Source organism: Cimex lectularius, unplaced genomic scaffold (assembly GCF_000648675.2).
Source record: "Cimex lectularius strain Harlan isolate CLEC.00 unplaced genomic scaffold, Clec_2.1 scaffold88, whole genome shotgun sequence".
Lineage (NCBI taxonomy): Eukaryota > Metazoa > Arthropoda > Insecta > Hemiptera > Cimicidae > Cimex > Cimex lectularius.
Window position 1 is genome coordinate 1,348,122 of NW_019392660.1, and position 24,673 is coordinate 1,372,794.

Consider the following 24,673-nt stretch of genomic DNA (forward strand, 5'->3'; position numbering starts at 1 on the left):
AAAAATAGTTATGTTAAATCAATAGGTGTTGGATTGTATTATGTGTTGTTGTTAGGGTCAAGGCCTGTTAGGTAACTGGGGCAGTCGTGGGGGGATGCGCGCGCCGAGCACCAGGGGTGGGTCTGCCGCAGTAGTCTTTCAGCTCTTGCACTGTGTACCTTATCAATTTGCCCCACCTTCTTATATCCGCCTCAACAGGTATACATACTTGAGTTATCATCTTTGTTGTATTCGGAAATGCTCCTTCATCCACGTCATCAAGGTGATCTTAACGAATAGACAAATAGCGGCAGAGATAGGCCGGGTCTTTTGGCCGAGTCTCATCTCACATTTCCATCATATCTCATACATATTTGACTTAATCATATTTGGAGTATTTTGGAATCGGCGAGCTTCGGCGATGTTCTTAAAATACAAAAAAAAAAAAAAAAAAATCGCCGGTATTTGATATCTATCGTAGAGTACAGGTATTTTTTTGTTCAAATCACTATTTTTGGCCATATAACTGTAATAAAAGTAATAAAAAGTCGCAGTGAAGTATTAATTGATATAAGTAAGTCGACTGTTATTTTAACGTTTTCCCCTCTTGACCGAAATCCTTTCAAATTTTATGATTTATGATTCTATTGAATTATATAAATAAACAAGTGTTCATATATATAATTACAAGAAATAAAAATTGTACAACTTGCCATAATGAAAGTGATTGAAAATCGCAACAAATGAATGAATATAGGTTAGTTGGAAGGTTATTTAATTTATTGCAGTCATCAGTAAAACTTCAAATTTAAGTTCTGATATACTTTTGAATATTTATGATTTAACAATCTCGTCTTTTGCATGAACTGTAAAAATCTGTAAATAAACAAATACATAAATTATATATAAAGATGAATAATAAACTTACGTGAAATAAAGGTTATACTACTTGCCGTACTAAAAGTAATTAAAAATCGACAAATTAAAGAATATAGGTTAGTTGGAAGATTATTTAATTTACAATAATTTACAATCGTCATAACGCCTGAAATCTTAGTTCTGATTCCTTTTATACATTTATAATTTAATATTCTTGTCTGTTGCATACAGTGAACGTAAATCTGTAAATAAACAAATGTATAAATTATTATATTGATAAAAAATACAACATTATTCGTTGATTTCTTGACATGTATATTTTTTAATAGGTTAAAATTCTTTTCAACGTCTGTTTTTGGCCATTAACCCTAATAAAAGTAATTACAAATCAGAATAAATTATTAATCAATGTAGGTTAGTTGGCTTTTATTTTGACATTTTCCCTTCGGTACATAAATCCTTTTAAATCTCTCTAGAATATATATAAAGATATATAAAATAATAAACATGTTAAATACAAGTTATACAACTTGCCATAATAAAACTTATTAAAATTAATAACGAATTAATGAATATCGGTTAGTTGGAGTTTATTGAATTTATGCATTCATCGGTAAAATAAAAAAAAATAGTTTTGACTATTTTCATATATTTACGATTTACCATTCTCGTCTGTTGCATACAATGAATTAAAAATTTATAAATAAACATAAAATATAAATCATTTTATTGATAAACAATACAGACAAGATTATTCGTTGACTTCTTGCCATATGTAAATGTTATGCTTGGAAAGATGCGAAAAGTGAAACAAATACTTAATTTATCATATATATTTTATATATAATAAATTACTTTTGAATGCAGAATATTTTCTATTTAAATCGAAATCTTTATCCGATGGACGGTTTATATTTTTCAAGGCGTATGTAAACAAAACAAACCATTATTTTTTTCTGATAAGGATGATTCATAGGTATAGAAATTTTTGATAATTTTCAGGCGTAAGATATTTTTTTATAGTGTTAATTTTTCAAGGTTGATCTGTTCGAAGATTATCTCAGGAAAATTGGCTCTTTGTTTCTGACTAATCCTTTTTCATTCTGTCGTGTTTAGTGTTTTAGGGATAGAGCTAGGGAAGATAACTGAAAAATAAAGCTGTTTAAAAACTTTAATTATTAATTATCATATTGCGTTAAAGTGTTAACAAACTGAAACCCATATTCAACCTTGATCCAGGGGTGGTATTTCATTTTTAATCTGATTTTTTACGGTGGTTTAATAGTGTGATCTCTTGATAATAATTAATTATTGCTATTAATTTGATATAATGTGATCTCTGTCTCGTATTTTATTAATTTTTTAAATATGGAAATCGTATTTTTTTATGCCTGCCTGTTGTGTTTGCTTATTCTTTTGGCCAAATATTTGTAATTTTTAATATTTATACTAGGTTATTGTCTTTAAAAAGAAAATAATCTATGTCTGTTTTGTTATACTCTGTAGAGAATAAATTTCGAGTTATGAAGAAACACACGGATTTTTTCACTTTTTTTTTTTTTTACCGAAGATTGTTTTCAAATGTCGACGTTTCACCAGGAGACCAGAAACCTTTCGGATCTTAGTTATCTGATAGATTTCCCAAAGTTTTCCTCTCTTTCTGAACTTCGGCGTTTTATTGGCGGTTTCTGTCGATATCACAACTAAGAAAAACAGCCGAGGAGGATCAGGATCCAAAGAATTCTACTATTAATCTTGCATATCAGATCGATTTATAAAAGTCAGTAAGAGTTTCTCGTCAGAAAAAAAACGTCTAAATTTAATGTGTGCTCGTCTCAAAATTAAATCGAAATCTGCTCCAAAAAGGCTTAAACTGTCATAATAGAACCCGAATTTGTAGATTTATTCGCATTTGGTGAAAAATTATTTTTCATGACGTAGTCGGATTGTGAAATAGGGCCTCATTTTACTCCTTCATAATTTCAACCTAGAAAAAAAATAATACTAAAAATAAATAATTTTTCCTCTATGGACGTTAAGAAACTAATTTTGCAATGTATCTCATTGACAATTTTAATTCAAACGATGAACTTTATTTAAGCTTAACTATTTATTTTGCATAATATTTTATATTATGCGATTTTTGTTTGACTGAATTTTTTGTTTTATTTCCTTTCAAAATGAATAAATATCAGCGTAAAAACAATATGCTTAGGTTAAAAAAAAGTTAAATTATTAGTTTGCGATATGTTTACGATATTCTGGTTTTTAGTGCATATTATACGGCATATTTTAGGGTTTTTTTAGTACATATTATATGGAATATTTGAGGATTTTTATTGCATATAAATCCGGGTTCTAGTCATAACTAATGCTTTATATTGAAATAAAAAGAAATTTAATCATTTAAATTTTAATGATTTTTTTTATCACAATTAATGTATAATATAGTTTTATTACATAGTGTCTTTTATATAGTGTCTATATGTTTAGTTTAGTCGATAGTGGTGTGAACAGGGTTATTAATTTGTTTTATAGAATATTCTTTATAAAAATTTTCGTACTAGTTTTTCCGATAAACCTGCGTGTGCCTTTCAACTTTCCAAACACGCTAGAAACAAAATGAAACCATTTTGTTGTTATACCCGTGCTTTGTTTTATTGACATAAAGTCCATCGAGTATTAACAATACTAATAATATGTCTTTATGTTAATATTCAATTATATGAGTCTAATTTGAAACACAATTATGGAAATTGCCTCTATGAAGTGTATGAAAAAAATGTTTCAATGTTTGCTATTGAATTTAATCAATCATTCTGGTCACAATATTGTATAAAATGCAATTCAAAGTGGGCTAATATACATTTAATTTATTATTGTGTGATTGAAATTACTTAATCAATATATATTATAATTAGAGAAGCGAATATTATAAGCCTGTTTATTCAGAAATTATGGATTATATAAGCTAAATTTGAACTATGATAGTGATTAGATTGAATTTTAAAATATTATTTTTTAAAACTACAATGGCTAGTATATCGCAATATTTTTTGCTCAGCCTACCTCGATACTCGGAAAGTCTCAGCGAAAAGGTGGTGGTTGTCTGGGTTCCCAACATCCGTAACTGACCGAGATCTCAGCTGAAATACAATAAAAACTTCATTGGTCGGTTCGCAAGAGAAACTTTCACGTATTTCGGTTGAAGAGGGATCGAAACCGACTAAGAATAGACCATGACTTTTGGGCTAAAGCATCCATGTGGGGTACAGCTCACTATTTAGTTTCAGGGTTTTTTTGAGCCTCACTAGCTTTAATCATAGCTTCTCACTTGACTCTTGAGCAAGGGTAACTATATTTTTTTTAAAAGCTCAGCCGCTGGAGCCTAAATCCATGGGAGGGATAAGACCGATGTCTGACCTCGGACGGCCATATATAGGCAATAAGCTCTATATGCATGTATGTGCGGAGATCGGCTTAATCAATTACATCAATTGTCCATCTAGTAGGACTATTCCATCCACTCTTGGGGTACAGCTCACTATTTAGTTTCAGTGGTTTTTTGAGCTTCACTAGCTTTAATCATGGCTTCTCACTGAACTCTTGAACAAGGGTAACTTTATTTTTTGGATTGAGCACTTTTACCCGTCTATAGAAACTTTTCTTCATGTTAGGTATTCCCAGTGACCCTTGTAGCTCCTCTTCTCGGCAGAATATACTAGGCTCTTATCATCCCCAATATTTCCATATGCCCACGGGGAGAGTAATAATCGGTTAACAGATTTGCAAACGTGTTCCACCTCACCTTGCACAATAGATATTGCTCAAGAGACAATAAAGTTTTAATATGACTTGTAAAGTTCGAGAGTACAGTTTAGTTCTATGTGTGTGGGAAGATAAACTGTACGTACGTTTGTAATTATGTATAATAAAAACAAAATTAAAACAATCAAACTATAGTGCATTAGAAACATTACACCTGTGGTTATAACTGTGGTATGGACTTACATTTGCTGAAAAATATCGGATCGTAGCAGTACACAGTCGAATTTTTCCGATTCCAAAACTTTTCTAGTTTCACATCGATTTATCGGAGTGGATTGAAATTAACAGTATTTAATGTTCTAGCATGTAAAATCGATCTAGCTGCAATTTTCCACTTGGTCAGTCCTGTTGCGGCTTTTAATACCACTTTCTCTCTCTGCTCTTTCCCTAGGAGCACTCTTATTAGGTTCCTCGTTAACCCCCTCAGGCCTTTCAGACTCAACATATCCACGAGATTAGTTCAACCGACCTTTTGATTTCCCCCTTTCCGCAAACCGAATTATTCAGAACCGAATAAGAACAATTCGTCTAAACCTCGAATAGAAGGGAAGTCGAACCTGGCCGAAATAATTTAGCCAGGCTGTTTGCTAATTTGCGAATATGTACTTAAAACTGCTTTAACTGCCGTTCAAATAGAAATAAATTCATATATTATGTATTTTTATATTGTAAAAGGAAGAAGGAAAAAAGAAAGAAAACGTGGGCCGAGTAGACGGAGAAGCTGTCACGTCTTGTCTGAATCACCGGCGGCTAAGGCTGGGACGACCAAACTTCCGGACCTGATCGCCGCGATCCCTAAAACACAAAAAATACAATTAAAAACATCGGCAGAGATGTTTTCGCTTATCAAGAGACAAAGCTGGTTCCATAGACAATCTCTTTAGCGTTAAATTCGTTGAAATAGCTATAATCTGATCTAATCTGATATAATCTATAAATAGAATCTGTAGAGTTTACACTTCAATCCGACAAGTAGTGGGCTGAGGTTGTTGAGAACGATTCTGTAGCTAACATGACGCTAACCTTTGGAATTAGTTTCATATCATACCGACGTCAATCCTGCAGTGGCGATCAAAAAAGTCGAACACGCTACCCACCACCTCAAAAAGCCCAATATCACCTGATTCCCTCGAGAATTGGGCCTAAAGAGACGCTTCTGGTCTCAAATTGTAGTAAATATAGTCTACTTTGCAAACGTACTTAGTAGTTATTATTGAAAAACTAGTCCGTTGGGGTTAAAATCGACAGAAACAGAAGGATTTCGCGGTTTTCTGAATTGACAAGGTTGCGTTCGGCACTCGAAGTCGAAAAATTGGATTCGTTGTGTCAACAACATAAACAACTCAGGAAAATACCAGACCTATCGGATCTGGCGCAAGGTCTGATGTATATGGTCTAGAGGTACAGATGACTAGGATCACGTAGGCAGCCTTCAGATCAAAAAATAAAATCGTCGAGGTCATCATGATCCCTAAACCCAACAAACAGCCTGTTCGACTCCCGAGCAGCATTCTTCCTTCTCAAGGTTGATACGATGATGTCCACAACGCGACGGCACTGTTAAATGGTGACGCGTAAATCCAAATTGACGGTCTTGATAGTAAAATCGGAATAGTTCGAAATTAATACTTTTCGTCTGTTTATTTATTAATCATTAGCAGACTACACTAAATTTGAGCGTTAACACTAGAGAAAATGGCCTCAAATGTTTTCCCTGGATTTTCCCCTCGTTCACCTTCAAGAAAGAACATGTTTTATTTAGGGATTGTGTGCAACGCAGCACTTTTCTTGATGTTAATCATAAATGTGTCCCGGTCCCTCGGCTCTTACTTTAACGAGAGAAGTTACCTTTCCCCATGTGTTATTCTTTCGTACGTGGCTTTGGATTTGAATACGAGGTACGTCAGTTCTCACTGTGTCGGACTGCTGAAGCGGTCATTTTAATAAACTACTGACAAATTCCGTACCGCCGTATCCGTTTTCTGTTTAAACTTTACTTGATTTTTTCCCCATTGACTATTGTCTCGGGCTTAATAAAACGTTCTTTATCATACGAAATTGTAAACATTTAATTTTATTACAATAATGATAAAAAATATGACATAAATATTGAGGCGCCAGGCTATTTATGTGATGTTGAACAACGCCACAGTGTATTGTGGGTTACATTACTGAGAATAACAACCGGCATAAAACCCCTCTTATTGTCATAAAACAGGCGATAAAAAATAATTACATTTTTCGTCGGTAGCCATTTGGTCCAGTAGATTTGTCAGTATCGGCAAGCTTGTATCTGCTAGGGAAAAGTGTTTGAAGATAATATTTCAATAATGTCGTGCACGAGCTCAATTGTCATATCCGGTGGGATTTCAACGCGCTCTCTGTGTGGAGCCAAGGAATCGCACTCCTCAATTAGGGGGAAATACATTGAACAACCTTTCTCTACATGCCAGAAACATTCACGGATTTTGCCCAAAAGTAAGTCTTCATTTGTCACTCTACCATGGCCTATTCGTTATCGGGTGAGGATGACCCTCTACGAGTCAGGTCCTCCGATGGCTACTATCGACAGTGCTTAATTCGCGAGATTTTCCAAAATAGTGAAGTAGAGTAACATTGAACCAAGTGCACTTAAACGGTCTTCAAACCTTAGAATACGACCAAATCGTTAATCAAATTAAGCTCTCACTTAGCTATTAAAAATAACAATAGTTGGGGGGCGACAACAGACGGACCTAACGACATACAAACCGTACTTGGACTGACAGACAGTTCCTCATCGAAGATGGTGCAATGCCTTGAATGAAGACAGACCCAATCAGTGACCCTATGCCAGTTCAGCATGAATTGAATAACAGTTTGCAATGAGGATGTTTTGGGCCCAATATGCCAATGAAACTTTTCTTAAATCGTGACCCAGAGCATTCGATCACTTTGTAGACGTGGATGTCGTGAGCATTGTGATAATTGTGGCGAAGAGATGTAAGTGAATAAGTTGTGTTGCGTTAGCGGAGTGCTATGTGAGATGGCGTGGGGTTACTGGAGTGCTACCTCAGTCCAGGATCGCGGGAGGTCGCCGAGGAGGGGAACGGTGCAGAATCCAGCCCCGGAGCCGGAGGAAGACTACCAGGATGAAGATTACCCGCCCCCGATGTCGCGGCGGCCTTCCCTCGCGGACATCGAATTCAGCGGCCCCGGAGCCCCCGTCAGCCACATCCTCAGCAATTCCGGTCCGAGAGCTCCGTTCTCGTTGCCGCCCCCGGGACCTTCGGGCCTTCCTCCACCGCCCGCGATACCCCGCCACGAGTGCGTCATGCTCCAGTCTTCCGCCCTCGTTCACCACAATGAATGCCGCGTTCACGAGCTTTCACCCTCCGACGAAGAGGACGAACCGACCTACGCCACAGGTACGCCGCGTTTTTTATTCTTTTACCTTTTCTGAGACACACTGCGTGACCCGATCCATTACTCGAATAAAAGGGACAATGAATTTTTAAAAGATTCACCTAAGTGGGCAATTCCAAGCTCTGACCACCTTATTCCACCAATATAGTATTAACAAGTTACATGTTGTACAACAATTGTACACAATCTAGAAAAACGTAAACAAGCTATGTTGATTGTTTCAATAAACTACAAGAAAGGGTACATAATAATGTTTTATTCGACCGCAAATTTATATTCCCAATCGAACCAACAAAAAGCACTTTGTATTCACCGGTTTTGGTTCTTTCTGATTTAACTTGCAGAATAAATACATATTTTATTGAATATTATAATATCCTTTGATCAAATTTCAAAAATGGACACAGGATGTGATTTCATCCAAAATTTCCGATTCAATATCCCTGAGTAAATACGGTTTTTTTAAACTCCAATTTTGGAATTCATCAACGTTCACCAGTTTAAAATCAACCACCATTCTTGCCCTTCTCGATTTTCATTATGTTAAAATACCACATGGTCGTTCTTCTCCTTCCTAACTTAAAATCTCTCATAATAGGGGAATTCACGATGTTTGTTAGATGTTAACTCGTGTTAACTCGAATAGAGAAATGTCCAGTAAGATCGTGAACGCCCATTCTTTAATTAGCATGTTAAATGGTAATTTTCCCCCAATGCTACGCGTGGCGACTGGCAGAACGAAAAATAAATAGTAAGATGCCAGAAGTTATTAAAAAAAGGAAAATTAATCAACTCTTTCATTCAAAATGCTATCCATGCACTCGAAAAGTACTAACAAATGACACGCTTCAATTCGTGTCGTCAAACCTAACTTGTATCCTAACCTACAATCCTATAACTTTACAAGATAGGGGATGTATCTTTTATGAATGAGAGTATAAGGACAGGTCAGAAATTAACATATGAAATGCATTGGTCTGATTTAATTAATGCTTATTTAAGAATAAAAAAAAAAGTGTGAACAAAAAACAGCTGTTAAATTCATGGCTGCCATGTTGGTTACGCCCTGACGGCTAACAATGTGACTACATCTTCGACTTAACATCTAACATTGGCTCTACCCTGTTAGATTAAGCAATGTTAACTAGCTGGTTCTTACAAGTCTATGTCTTCATTTTTCTCGATCTAACATGACCTAACAGTGTTAACACACAGATCGTGAATACCCGTATTTCTCATCACTCTTTCTTTTCGGATCGTTTCCAGGTATTTTCTGTCCACTCATATCTCTAGAGTATGTCGTGGCTCAAGCAACTCCGCTTTTACATGACTTCCTAAAATCCTTACAATATTTCTCCCATAACCTTTACGCAGATGATTATAAAATTTACCTTTCACCGCCTCCTGTCTACAAGGTGAACTCAACTCTTGGTCCGTTAAAAATTGGCTTAATGTGAACGTAGTCCCGTACGAGATCTTATTTTTTCAGCAGGCCAATTTTTCTTTCTAAAACCACTTTTGGTATGGGTACCTCTTAGGAGTACATTCGGACGCTCTGTTCATTGATTTGATGCAACCACTACGCATAGGTCATTTACTGCCTCATACACGTTCGACGATTTCACCTTCGCCATACTAGCACAAAGAGTCTTTCAGTCTAAATTTAAGTAGTTTGTCTGCGAAGTCCTGTCAACAGCTGTGGCATAGTGTCAATCTCCAAGAATTTTATCTTTATTCTCTCGGCTATACTTGGAGGACCTATCTCACCGAAGTTGCCGCTGAACGAGTGCCTAGTCAGCGTCTCCCGAGTGGAGACCACTGGAATTTTTGGCACTCTTCCCTGAGATAAATCTCATTTACAACCGTTATAGATTGCTTGAAGGTAGGTCGGCAGGCCATCCGTGCATGCCAGTACATGACAGTCAGGCACTAACCCGCTCGAGGACGTTCATGTCTGCTTAGCAAAAATACCGATTCGCACAACGCCTGGGATAGATGGTTTTGTTCTTGTAAGAGACTACCCCAGTGGGGCCTATGATTGCCCTTATTATAACAATCCTGAGTGGTTTTTGAATTCACGAAGGCTCCATACGCATGGAAGATGCTTCTCCCCTGTAGTACGTGTAAACCTCTAGTTCACTTATTCTCCCCCACTTTAATTATGTGTGGGCTTTGTTCCGAGGACTCACTGTGGAACTTGAAGATAAGCTTAAACGTCTAATGAATTGCTTTGTACCTTTTATCTTCTCTCCAACGCTCTCACATGACTGATCTGTACATCGACTCGAAGTGGTTCTTCTATAAGACCATATCTTCCTATTTCATTCCCCACGAATGTATTTTTACGTTCAGATCACCGCCAAACTCGCTCCAAAACAGTTACCTCTTTGATTAACTCTTACCCTTACAATATGACATTGAAATTTTGTAACCCCTTTAGTTTAATTTCAACAGTAGAGTATTTACATTATATATACATATTTTGTATATTTATCTTTGTTTAACCTTATTTAGGCTTGAACCTCTTTAAATTATTATTCATAATTGTTTATTAAGATTTTTTTTCCATGTCAATTTCAATTTCAACCGTAAACGTCAATATTTAACGAGGTTTCCTACGTGTCAAATTGGGCTGCAAAGCCTGAATCTCAATCGTATTCGAGATATTTCACTTTTCTGGTAACTTTAGCCGTTCATAACTTTATTCCATAAAGTTTCACATCTCTAATAAAATATTAGTCCTACTGAAGAAAACCCTAGGGATAAGAGAGGCGGCCACAAGGCCTACTGCACCTCGACCTAAATAGATCTATTGTGCTCCTCTGTTAATTATAACTCACTGGCCAGCTTCAGGCTATTAACCAGCCTCCACAGCTTTGCCAGCGGTTCTTGCTTGTGGTTTCTTGTCCTAGATGCAAGAACCTGCACCTAAATAGACTTCACAGAAACATAGAATGTGTTCTGCAGTCTCCTCCTCTTCCTGACAGTATCTGCACAGTGTTTCTTCTGTCTGTATCCTATCTGGTGCATGTGCTTTCTTAAGTGGCAGTTCCCTGTCAGGAGTCCAACCAGAAGCCTGGTTCGGTCGGGGTTGCCTTCCGGTATTTCTTTTGAAAGTTTTGCGGATGGTCCTTCTATGAATCTCTTCGCTCGCCTCATACCCTGTGGTATTGTTTCACCTGGTTTTGGACTCATTAAGGATCAGATTTAAGATGTATCCTCTTTTGTGGCAGGCTGCTAGGTCTTAGTAGGGTTCTGGGCCGATAGAGTCCATGTTGGCTCCCTTTGTGACCAGCATGTCAACCTTTTCGTTGCCTCTTGGCCCCGAGTGCCCTCGGACACAGGCAAGGTCAGGTCATATAGCTGATTTCCGTCAGGGGCCATACATTTCCAAACACTCTTTGCCTTCGCCTCGCTTGAATGGCTATTTTCCGGGAATATATTCCTAACCTTTTTATTGCTCGGGCACATTGTTCGATCCCTATTATTTCAGACTGGAAAACTGTAGCATACTTGCCTAGGTTTACCGTCAGTCGGTCTTGGGAGTCCCATCCCAAAGACCCTAGCTCCCGTACCCTTGTCGGTTTTGGAGCCGTCAGTATACCAGTAGGAATTTGCCTTTAGTGGTGTCCCCTTGGCCCATTTTTCCCGTTCTGGTATCAATACTTGGTATTTTTTGGTGAAGTTGTACTTCGGAGTAGTGGCATCTAGAATTGGCACATCTAGAATGGCATCTGCCTGTATCTTCTCCCTCAGTTTCCATTGTTCATTCACATGGCCTATCCTAGCAGATGGTTGTCCATTTATGATCCTGTGGATTGCTGCTCTGGCTTCTCCTTGCATTAAAATGTGAAGTGGTGGAAGGTTTAACGAAACTTCCAGGGCCGCAGTTGGCGTTGTGCTCATGGCACCAGTGACACTGAGACACGCTTGTCTTGTATGCCACTTAGCCGCCTTATTGCTTTGGCCTGAAGAGTTTTGGTCCACCACACCACCGACCCATAAGGCAACATTGGTCTTACGACGCAGTTGTATATCCATAGGGTCATTTTAAGGTTTAGGGCACCAGTTTTGGCACAGAGTCTTTTGCACCTCCCCCAGGCAATTTTCGCTCTTTGGGTGTTTTAGTTAGATGCTGAAACTCTATGAGGTTCATGTTTTTAAAAAAAAATAAATATTGTAACCTTAAACAAACAAGATACAGAATCACTTGGCAAATAAATGTTTACGAATTTCAGATGTTGTCGACGTTTTTGTTTTTTCTTTTGTTAAATTTTGTACCAAGGAGCCTTTTTTACTTACTCTTACTATGAATTTCTTTCATTATTTTTAATTGAAGTTTAATAGAAGGATAAACATAGGATAAACTCGAAATAATGTTTTTTTACATATATGTAAATAGTTTAACAATCGACTAAAAACGATTAAAAAAACAGTAAATATTATAATATTTTTTGTTAAATTTAAAATAAAACAAATTGGAAATTAAACCCACTTTGTATTCACTGGTCGGCTGGAATCTTCGATTTAACATAAATTAATATGTACTTATTTTATAAATGAATGAATATCTTTTTTAACGGCAAGAAAGAACACAGAATACTAATTTTCATTCATAAATTTTTAAAAATCTATAAAAAACAGAAACTGATGGATTTTGTGAATATTGGTTTCTTCTTCTCTCCAACTTGCCAACCCATAAATTCGTACTAATTAAACATTATCTGTTCTTTTATATTAAACTATAATATCGAACGAGGTGCTTCTTGAAAGCTGCACTGTTGTTGAAATGAAATTTTTCTTACTACATTCTTAACTATGGTCAAGGGGGAACTTAAAAAACAAAATTACAAATTTGCCAAGCTTCCCGGGTCCTGTTTTGTCCTGCTTCTAAAACCTTTAACAAATGTAATAATTAATTTTATTAAACTACAAATTTTAAAACCCCATTATTGCCCTGGTTTATGACCTTGTTGTTAAATTTTGATGTCCGGGTCAAAAGCTTGGCAAATTTGGAATTTTGTTTTTATTTTCTCCCTTGACCATAATACATCAAAATAATCTTCAAGTGGTCGATACATTCTCTTCAAAAACACCATTTGGTATATTCTTTACGACTTAAGAAGACTTAAGACTAGGCACAAACTCACTAGAAAGGACTGATCTGCTGTTTCGATTGTTCTTTTATGGCCGATCTTTTGGACCAGAAATCTCAATTGATTCAATATTTATCAAAACAAATTATAATATTTACGATCCAATTCTTTTCCAGTTCACGCTTTCAAATTCTTCTAAATTCACATTTCACTTTGCTATTTGATTAAACAGTAGATAAGATCGAAGAAACTAACAATAAATCGTAAATTTTACGCAATTTCCTTAAGATTATGTGTCTTTTTGGCTTAATATAATGTCGCTTGTAGATGTTAAATCCAAATATATTTTTGCTCAAATTAACAGCTTTCGGAAAGTGATAAGGGTCGTAATTAACCAGCCATTCAAGATCAAACTTGTCCAAACTCGTTTCTATTTATTACTCAGTGTGAACATTTATGACTAAATTATGTTCGCCTTAGAACCGTGTCGTTTTCTTATCTCTCCTAATCGAATTTGAAAGATTTGGCGATGAACTCTCGAAAAAACCTTTCCAGCATTGAAATAAAATATGCCATGATTGATAGGTCGGACGGCATCTTCAGAGGAGCCTGCCATAATATATATTGATTTCCTCCCACCAGATAGACATTACGCACTCGCTGCATTAAAGGAAAGTACTTATCAAAAAGCGATCTCTCGAAAACCCTATTGTTTAAATAATTGAAATTATTCTATAGCGATTTTCTAGTGTGCCGATTATAAAAGTCCATGTTTTTCTTCAACAGTTCTTGGGAATTGGTCGGGACGCTTTTGATGTGCTGATGCAAGGCGATCGGGAGGGTTTTGGGAAATTTGCGCTAAAGGGAACGGATTTCGTCTTAAACGAAAAGAATAATTAAGTATTGTGAATTCGATACATAAAATGGAACATCGAGGATTTTTCGTACCTTGGAATGTTTGTCTAAACTCCACAATGACAGTCCATATCGGCTTAACTATGGTGTTGTCAAGCTTTTTGTTATTAAGAGGTACGGCTGTCTAGAAGTCGAGCAAGAGCCCTATATCAAAACCTCTTGACGTTTCAGTCGTGTGGGAGGATGCCAAGTTAGTCGATATACAGTCGTACCGCACTTTGTCCGAAGTTGGGGAGGGTAATAATATTTAAGTAGACTGATGTTTACTATTTACTGTGAATGAAGGTAGATTTTATTCTTTTCTTTTTACAAAAAGACTTTCTTGGGGATTAAAACCGAAAATGGCCTATTGGCTATATACGGCAGTAATAAGACCCAGAATAACCTATGGATCACTAATCTGGTGGAACAAAGCTCAACAAAAAGTAGCTACCCAAAAATTGGCAGCATACAAAGACTAACAAACCTATGTATCACAAGGGCAATGAGAACAACTACAAATGCATTAGAAACTCTGCTAATCCTACCTCCGCTGGAAATATTTATACAAGGAGAGGCTAGGAAAACCTCACTTAGGCTCCAAAAACAAATTGGATAGGAACTTAACAATTCGGGCATACTACCATAATCAACAAAATCAGACACCCATTCTTAGAAATGGTGACTGACTATATGATCCCGAAAACACTCTTTACAACATCCTATAAAGTCTCAATGATAAAGGAGAGGAAGAACACAGGAGAGCATCAGATACAATGATGTGGTATGCAGATGGCTCCAAAACAAACGAAGGAACCGGATCGGGCGTTTTCTATACATGCCCAAAATATGAACAATCAAACTCATTAGGGAAGTACACTTAGGTATTTCAAGCAGAAATACATGCCATCAATGTTTGTGCCCTGGTAAATCTTAAAAGAGGTTACTCTGTCAAAAAAATCTTTATAAGATCTGATAGCCAAGCAGCCATTAAAGCATTAGCATGTAAAAGACATCAACATTAGTCAGTGAATGCATCCAAAATCTCCAAAACCTGGCACACAACAACCTGATTATATCTTCGGTTGGAATTTTGGGTAATGGAAAAGCAGAGAGTCTGGCCAGAGGAGGATCTGCAAGACCATAGGCCCCAAACCTATACTTGGGATAACAAAAACAAATATAGAATCCTCCACCGCACAATGGATCCAAGCAAAACAAGGTGAAGTGGATAAACTCTAGCGGCGCTAGACACAGTAAACTTATGATAAAACAGGCCTCACCAACACTGGCAAAATATTGCTGCAATTGGAGAGGACCAAACTCAGAGAGTTGTATGACTAACCAGTCATTGGTATCTGGGAAAACATCTGCACAACATGGGCATATACAACGAAGATACCATGTGCCGATTATGTAATGAGGAGGAGGAAACAGCCACCCATGTTATCTTCGAATGCAAAGTATCAACTCAATGAAGCTTTAACCCAATGTGCGCAAAAAACTTAGTGAATCAAATTGCAGCAGCGACAGCAATGACCTGATACTTCTAAGGAGAAGGATTGCGACTATTGCATTGAACTAAGGAACTAGGAATATAAATAAGCCAGAAGGCTGCAGTGTTACCATATCATACATGAAGGCTCTAGTAATCATTTTTTAGTAAAGTATGGTTTAAACCTGAGTGAGAACCATCCTTGACAAAAAGTGAATCGACATACTCACCCCACCATCATATTATTCCTATAAAATTGTAGTTGTTGGAGGTTTCGAGTGGAAGTGACAGGATTAGAATTACCAGAGAGAATTACGGTAACGTATGCATATATGAGTGTGGTTTGAGGATGTAATGGAATGTCAGCGTCATCCTGGTATAGTGTGGGGTGAGAAAACTACCCTGAGGTAGACCAGCATGGATAGGGAAATATGCAAATATGGAATTGTCTTCAATGACTCGGAATAACCAGGCAGTTAGGTAACTGTGTAGTATGAGATAATAGGTGGATATATGCTGCTCTTCAGCATGAACAGCAAGCCCGGATGCCAAACTGGATCAAAAGCTTGCGGTACATCAAGCTCCCAGAACAGTAACATCTCAAGGGTGGAGGAAATAATGTCTACCACGCGATGGCAGTGTTGGACAAGTTCAGTGGCAGTTGCAAAAACCAAATCGCTGGTGGGGGATTATAATTTGAGGATTAAGGATTTGAAATGTCTTTTTTTAAGGAACATTCGGATAAACGAGTGCTTCCGTTTCTTGCAACGAGTGCACTTGCTGTAGGGGAGTAGGTTGTACGAAGTTATATAAGCATGTTTTGGGAGGTGCTGGGGTAATAAATTTTCGGAATAGTAAAATCAAAACCTGGATCTTTCTTTGATTTTGATGTTGTATGGTCAATTTGTGTTTTGAAAGAAAATTTCACCGGAATATTAATTTTTCTTATTATATCTGTAATAAATCTCTTTATTGCATGAAAACAGCGTTGGTCAGTTGCCGAAATTTCGAGTGTGTTAATACAGAATCACATGGAAAAAGGGTCAGTTAATTTTTTACCCACGCCACCCAAGTTACGATGGTATAAAGTGTGCATTTAAAAGTTAAAAAAAAACCCGATATGAAAGTACCGGCATGTAAATGAGGCCCTGTACAAAAACTCGGCGGAATGCATGCATAAATTCTCCGGACTGTAACAGACAGCTAAAACCTACTTTCATATATAAAAAACCTTTCCAGCAAGAAATTTAAACTTTAAAAACCGAACATAAATAGTTTGGTCGATAATGCTTTAGGTACTCAAGTTCTAACTCTTCTCCCCAGGGAAGAACTTGGCTTAGTCTAGTTAATGCCTCCCATCATTTATGAGCCTCTCAAATCCGTATTGGTTAACAAGGCAGTTCTCGTACAAAAACAATATTTGGTAATATTATATTTTCTAAAGCAAAAAATATGCTATTGAATTTCCTTTAAGTCAAATAATTACTCGTGGAAAGGCATAAACCTCATAAAATTTATTTGAAAACTAAATTGAGATAAATGGGCAGATTCTGAGATGGTTTAATAAATCCAACATTATGAGATATTAAATCGATTAGGTTTCGTGGTCCGATTGACCAAATAAATTCTTTTCAATTAATTAATCTTTAAGTAAGGTATTAGTTGAGATAAAAAAAAGTCAGCGCCACGAGCGGGATTGGAACCCATAACCTTCGGCTTGTACGCCGCTAATATATCACTTGAGCTATCGTGACTTCGATCCAACTTTCGAGGTTCGAATCCCGCTCGTGACGCTGACTTTTTTGTCAACCGATACATTACTTAAAGATTAATTAATTGAAAAGAATTATGAGATATGCTCTGCATGATAGTGTGGAACCTTAGAGGTTTAATCTCTAAGTAGCCATCAGCTGGTTAGGAATTTAAGCAGAATGAGGCCTGCCAACGCCATTATTCTTATCCTTAAACCATTGAATATGGTGAAAAGTAGAAACCTGATAGATATAAAAAGAGGATTGGTACTATTGCGGGTGCGCATCAGTATTTTCGTTTTTCAAATTTTGACTTTCTTCCTTATATAGACTATGTATCGTCCTAGCCCCGTTAGCTCTAGGGTTGGAACAACCTTATTGAAAAAGATTGTTAAGAAAAGGGTAGTTGATCACAAATGTCATTGCTTGTTATACGAGTTCGGGTATAGAGCAGCAGTGGCATGTCGAAATTTATATGGAATTTACGCAGAAGTTTTACTTGTGATTCCACAGTGGTTCAGACGCTTTCGTAATGGAGCGAGAACGAGTTGGAGAACGGCTAAGAAAATTAAAAACGACATAAAGTGATATTGGAACATGAAGAAAAATTATCTATAACAGATCTATCAAGAAGATTTCAGTTTTCAGTATTATAAATATCGACCATTTTTTCACACATGAACACTCTGTATGGTCTTGAAGATTGGTCTCTGCTACAGACCTTGGCAATGTTGGGACTGAGTCGGTCTTCAAGGAAATTTGGTATTGCTTGTCAATCTGAAGACGTATTGAAGTTCGTGGGTTCGAATCCCGCTCTTGACACTGACTTTTTATCTCAACCAAGACCTTACATGAAAAGAATATTATTTTTTGTTGTGAATTTATATTTAATGTACATTCTTGCAAAGAAAGATTTATTATTATTATTATATTTTTCCTATGTATTTTTGCCTTTTTTCCCCTTGAGGATATTTCGAGCTATTAATCAGATATATACCTAATAAAAGTATTTCGTATGTTTATGACATTACTATACACAATCGACAATGAATATTGTAAAACGTTAAAAAAGTGGCCAAAGAGAGAGGTAGGGCCGATAAAGATAGAAATATATAACGTAATTAGCATTGTATTTTGTCGATAACTGTCGTCCGTGGGGAAAAGTTAATCTAAACGATTCGAGAAATCCTTATTCTTCGTTAACTATTTAACTAGTTACGGCTATAAACTTTAAAGTTGAGTGATTTCACGTTGAGTGAGCCGGGTGATGGCTCGTAACATTGGTTATCGTTGATTTGGTCTGCCTGACTTAAATTTCTTACCGTGTATCCTACTTACCATATATCGTATTCGTTCTTCACTTGTTTGTAGGTTTTGATTGTGAATTTTCTAATTTCCTTTGTGTATTTCTTGATCAATGTGAACTAAGACTTGGGCTGTAATTCATATTCATAAATCCCCCCTCACGGTAGCGCACTCAGAGTGCCTCCTAAATTACACTCAAAACCCTCTGTGCTTGACAACATAATAATGTATTTCGCATTTTATTTATTTATTCCACAGTCGGCGGTCGCTTTAATGGATATTCATGGGGGATAATATAAACGGGGAGTATTTTTACAACGTGGTTAATTATTTAACAATTACCTGTATTTTGGACAATGAGATCGTTGGTTTACAAATTCGATTGTTCGAGGCAACCCGGCTTCATGTTTAATACAAGAATAAGGGTCATAAATCATTCTCATTGTGAGGAAAAGTTCGACTCTAGTTCCATTGAATTACTCCCTCGTCTCTCTCATAAATGTCTTAGTTATATTTTGTAGAAAGCTTTCACACTATCCCTTTGACAAGAAAGCATAAAAGGTTCATCGTGCTAGTACTACATAGGCGGAAAAGTTAAAATTGCTTTGGAAATTCTGCGTGACTTTTTTTTAGATCCTCTATTTTATGCAAAGGCGTTTTGTTGTTTTGTATAACTTTTGCTCAATTCGTTTCTAACTTATCAATTTCTAAAATTAAACTGTGTCATAGGGTGGTTGAAATCATTCCATACTCCTTTAGAGGAAAAATACTCTTCATGCTTTCCTAATACTAATAACACAAGGGCATTCTTCCATTTGTTTATTACCTCTTCCTAAATTCCTATCTATCCAATGGAAACTTTCAAAAAGGAACAAGAACGACCATTGCGAAACGAGCGTTCCGCAAGGCAACATCCTTCGTCCCTTTCTGTATTTAGAAGAACTAATATAGAACTGTGTAACGATCATTGCACACTCCATTTAAAGGAAGAAATGCTCCTTGTGCTTTCCTATATCTACAAACTCAATTCACTTATTAGCACATCTTAAAATCCTATCAGTCCGATAGAAACTTTCAAGAAAATCCGAAACGGGAGTTCCACAAGGCAAAATCCTTGGCCCCTTTCTATATTTAATGTGCATGGCAAACCCAGAACCGGAAGTTGGAAGAATGATTCAAGAAATAGAGGATTAGGCTTTCTAGAGATGGGATGTTTGTCAGTTCGATAGAAACTTACAAGAAAATTCTTCCAATCAGAAACGGGAATTCCGCAAGGCAAAATCCTTGGCCTCTTTCTATACTTAATGTGCATAGAAAACCTAGAACCAGAAGTTGGGAGAATGATTCAAGAAATAGAGGATTAGGCTTTCCCAAAGATGAAAGAAAAACCGTTCTTTTTAAGGATCTGATCAAAACCGCTCACTTAGTGAAATTAATTTTCTCTTTTTCATGACTCACTCCTGGCATTTACCAAATTTTTCTTACCCATAATTCCATGGGTAAACTTTGGCGGGTTTTTTTCGAATTTAGGTACGCCAGCGCCTGAGCGTTTTTTTAGAGGGCACCCAACAGCAGAGGTCATATCAGTTCTCGGGGTGCAGAGCCGCTGGTTTCGAACCTTTACCTTACCGCCTTAACCATTGCGGTACCGACGTCCCCAACAGGGTTCTACTAGAGCAGTTCATCGTTCGCTCAGTAATGTGTGTTTTCTCTTTTGATCAGCTCGTGAGCCCCAACTCTAGACTCAACTCAAATCCCAGAAAATAACCCTTCGGCATATCACCTCTCTTCCATGCCGATATGTGACGGTATAAGTAACTACAGGACAAAAGGTCTAATCACACACTACTGCAACTTAGGTGTCGATGCAGACGCCTTCAAATTCCCTACACTCTCATTACAAGACGCCTTCAAATTCCCTACACTCTCATTACAAAAACCCTAGTGAAACACCTTTCACCCGAACCCTTCCTGACCCTTACTGATATTACTTAATAATAATACTTTAAAAAAATGTCAAAAAGCTTATAACAATGTAATATTCATTATTATTGCTAAATTTGACTATATCCATAAATATTATTCACCTTATGTGTGATAATAACACGCTGGGTGGCATTTCTATCTTCATATTTCATCCGACCTTCTTATTCAGCTTATTGAATGACACTATATGCTTTTATGCGAGGTTCAAGCCAATAAATTATGTCCTATTCCCTTGTCGATTTTGTAATATTGCAGAAATGTCAGGTTGGACATTTTATACGGTCGGGTATTTAAAAGTAAACCTAACATTAAAATATTAAAGTAGACAGTACTTTTAAGAAAGGAAAAATTGTTTCAAAACGTTCAGATTTTAATGATTGTGATTTTGGAGGACATCCATGGGGGCATGTTTCTTTAAATAACATTTTTGTACTTCAAGTTATTTTACTTAAATACTTAGCGGTAAAATCTTTACCAGTTGTTATAGTTTTTTTTCCCTTCGAAGGTATAACGACAATGAGGTCAGTCTAACCCGTCCAGCTGGTGCAAAGCCACATTATACCCTTAGCCAACCTAATTATATTTAACATATCGTAACAGTGCCATTCACTCAAAGGGCAGTGGGGTACTCGATATTCCTCCGCCACTCTTTTTTTTTACACACAACTATGCATTCGCGCTAATAAGTACATTCTATCTCAGAAGTCAAAACGAGACTGGTAGTTTTTTTTCTTCTGTAATAATCAGACCTTAAGCCCTCTGTATGTATGACAGTAATAACATTATTTCAGTAGTGAAAATTGTTTTCTTTACAAAAATTAAGGTGGACACCAGCATATTGAACTCTGAAAGTAAAAAGCATTTGGAAATTGTTCTAAACAGTTTAAATTTTTATAATTCATACAGCTTTTGTAGGTCGGCCATGGATTTGCCACGTAAGTTTAAACGCCTGTTTAAACAAAACGGCACTTCATAATATAACATAAAATTGTTTATAGGTTTTATTCCTTTATTGTATTTTTTAAACCTTTGCCGTTATTTCAGCCGAAGGTCTGTTATGGCTTTCAGAAAAACTTCACCACGACCCTTTTAGCTCGTAAAATATTTACCGTATGGCGGGAATATTTTTCCTAGACCTCGGATGTCCTTTGTGACCCATCTCCATTTAACTATTTCAAAAGGGGTAAGGATCGCTGAAATAAAATAAGAATTTCATCAATTTTTTAAAATTTACCCAGGGTGCTGTTAAATAAAATAATATTTTTGTAGTAGTGTGGTAATTTTTGTTTCTTCTCTCTTTATCGAACTTATTTTATGTTAATTACAAGATTGTTTTTGTAATTCATTTTGAAAGTGGGCAAAATCCATTATCCATTTAAATGAAATATTTTTAAAAGTTCACTTTTTCATAAATTGGAATACATTTATATGCCTCACCGTCCAAGTTGTTTATTTTCTGCTCGAAGATTTATGTAAATTTATAAAATAATATTTATTTGGACTGTTTTAAAGCAAGGAAAACTTTGATCTGACTTTTTTTTTAAATCTTACAATCTCTGCGTGTTTGTACTCCTTTTTCAGGTCTTTCACGTTTATTTTTCAATCTGCAGCCATTTGAGCGTCTCGGTAACTGAATGTGACCAGTCTTCGTTTTGTACAAGGTGATGGTGTGTGTGAGGTTTTACACACACCTCATCGTCATCATCATCATCATCATCATCATCATTTTGTGCAAAAAGAAGTCTGGTCACATTATTTTTGTACAAGGTAATGATGTGTATATACTCACACACACACACACACACACACACACACACACACACACACACACACACACACACACACACAAACATCATCATCATCATCACCTTGTACAAAAAGAAGTCTGGTCACATTCAATCCCCAGAGCACTATATTTCTCGGGGCGGACTCGAACTCACTCCATTCTCACTAATAACTTACTTTTACTCTACAGACGTCACACCCACAACCTAGTGTACTCAGTATTCCTCGGGGTGTGGTCGAACTCACTCCTTTCTCACTAATAACTTACGTTTACTCTACAGACGTCACACCCTCAACCTAGAGTACTCAGTATTCCTTTGTGCGTGGTCGAACTCAGTCCATTCTCGCTAATAACTTACTGTTACTATCCAGATGTCATATCATTCACCTCAGAGTACTCGATATTCCTCGGGGCGTGGTATCTATTCTTGATGGTATTCTTCGGGGTATGAAATATTTTTATATAAAATGGGGGGAGCGTATATTATATGAATGTACATTTCTATCACTATTCGTATTGTATTTATTAAATTTCCTGTTATCTTTAGTACAGACGCATTTTGAATTATTCCTCCCTCCAAAACAAACTTTACGTATATAAAATATAACTCACCGTTTTCAACGCTCAGGTGGTTTAGGTTTCGGCTTTCCGAGCCTTTTGTTTAGAATGGACAGTTTAAAATCTCCGATCTCATAAAACTTTTACCTACTTTAGCTCGACACAACTTATTCAAACAATTCCACCCTGAAACTGTAGTACCGTTGCCTTTCAGAAAAATTTAAACTCGAGGAATACATTCTCGCAACTCCCTTCTAATAAAACCTTACTCTTAATCGAACCTATCGCTTGCTTCGAAGATTTGTGTACAATCGTGCTGCTCTAAAAGGATATATTAGCGATACTACAAGAAGCACCTAGTGTAATTTCTATTTAGTGATTTTATTTGTTTCTTTTGGTTACATATATATTTTTTCACTAATTAAGTATTTAATAGGGGAGTTTCTGGTAATGAAACCCCGTACTTTTGAGAGTTCCTGATCATGCCGATCTATCTATTCTTGTGTTTTTGTCTGACAGACGCTTTCATCAGTCACCAGTTATGGATGGCCACAACCGATACCGAGTGCATTGTGCACCACGGACGGTGAAGTGAAGAGCGCTCACACTTCCGTAACCTCATCCGTTCTTCTGCGACCTCGTAATTTATTAGAATGTATCCAAACTTTACAATGAAACACTACCACATCTTCTCCGGAACGAAATTTAAAAAAACGTAGCTTTAAAACCAATTTATCCTCTAAGCTATTTCTGGTTTTCGAAATAATCTGTCCAGCTTTGGAAAATAACCGTTCAGAGGGAACAGATGTGCCATTAAGGTAACAAATTGAACAACCCCTGACAGGTTCTGATAGGTCACTTTCACATCAGAAGAATATGGGTCATTCCCTATTCACAGAAGTAGAAATTAGGAAAAACTGAAAAAGTTTATATAACATCGACATCCCACCATCGATGGTGAAAAACATCGACACAGTAACATCTATCTTGAAAACATCAAACATCGGTCGCCTACCATCGATGTTTTCTAAACATCGACCATCGATGGTCATCCCTAGGTTGTAGTTTGTGACTGCTGTAAATGACCAATTAAACAATTATTCATATGGCTGAGGACAATAGGTCAATGAAACAAAAATCTTAGGAGAACAGATTATGTTAGTTTCATGAAAATAAAAGAGGACATCTATCTAATTATGGTATGTTCGTATAAATTATTTATTCATAACGCGGTATCCAAATTCCCTCACAAAAGAAATTGAATCGTCTTCTGGTTTGGTGTCGTAACACACGGAGAGAAAAGGGGTAAAAGATGGCTTTTCCCTCCGGGCCTATTAGAAAGCTGTGATTTAGAGTATGCAGCAGGACTTTCTAGGTACGGGTCTTTTTCTCTTTCACCCTACCGTTTACCGCCAATCAATCTCCTGATATCTGACCCTTTTGTTTGATGAATCCTCTCGACCAGGTCCCATTAATCCTACCTACTATCCCATTCAACCGGCGAGTTTCCTAATGGCCGCTCTTGTCACACGGTTCGCTGAAAGCCCCCTGACCGTTTTACCCTACTAAATCGCCCGAAAACTGCTTTTCCGCTGGGGTAGGACGAATTCGGCCCGGCCACGGCTGAAATAAATTTGTTTATAAAGTGACCATAATTTCAGACCTTGTGCACTTCGAAGTAAAGGAGATTCTAAGATCAACCAATAGGGTC

The 24,673-nt window shown here is 36.7% G+C and overlaps 1 protein-coding gene across 4 annotated transcripts in view; it reads left to right on the forward strand.

Moving 5' to 3' along the window:
• Nucleotides 1-24,673, forward strand: part of LOC106668003 (atypical protein kinase C) — a 341,008-nt gene that overhangs the window by 46,584 nt on the left and 269,751 nt on the right. The window contains exons 1-2 of one of the 4 annotated variants that reach the window (XM_024224863.1): nt 80-198; nt 7,696-8,093. The exons of 2 other annotated variants lie outside the window; for them this stretch is intronic. In XM_024224863.1, coding sequence (XP_024080631.1) covers nt 95-198; nt 7,696-8,093 — 502 coding nt within the window. In that variant the 5' untranslated portion in view covers nt 80-94. Of the gene's footprint in view, nt 1-79; nt 199-7,695; nt 8,094-24,673 lie in introns of those variants that run through there. One more of the 4 variants, XM_024224865.1, reaches the window with a different exon arrangement.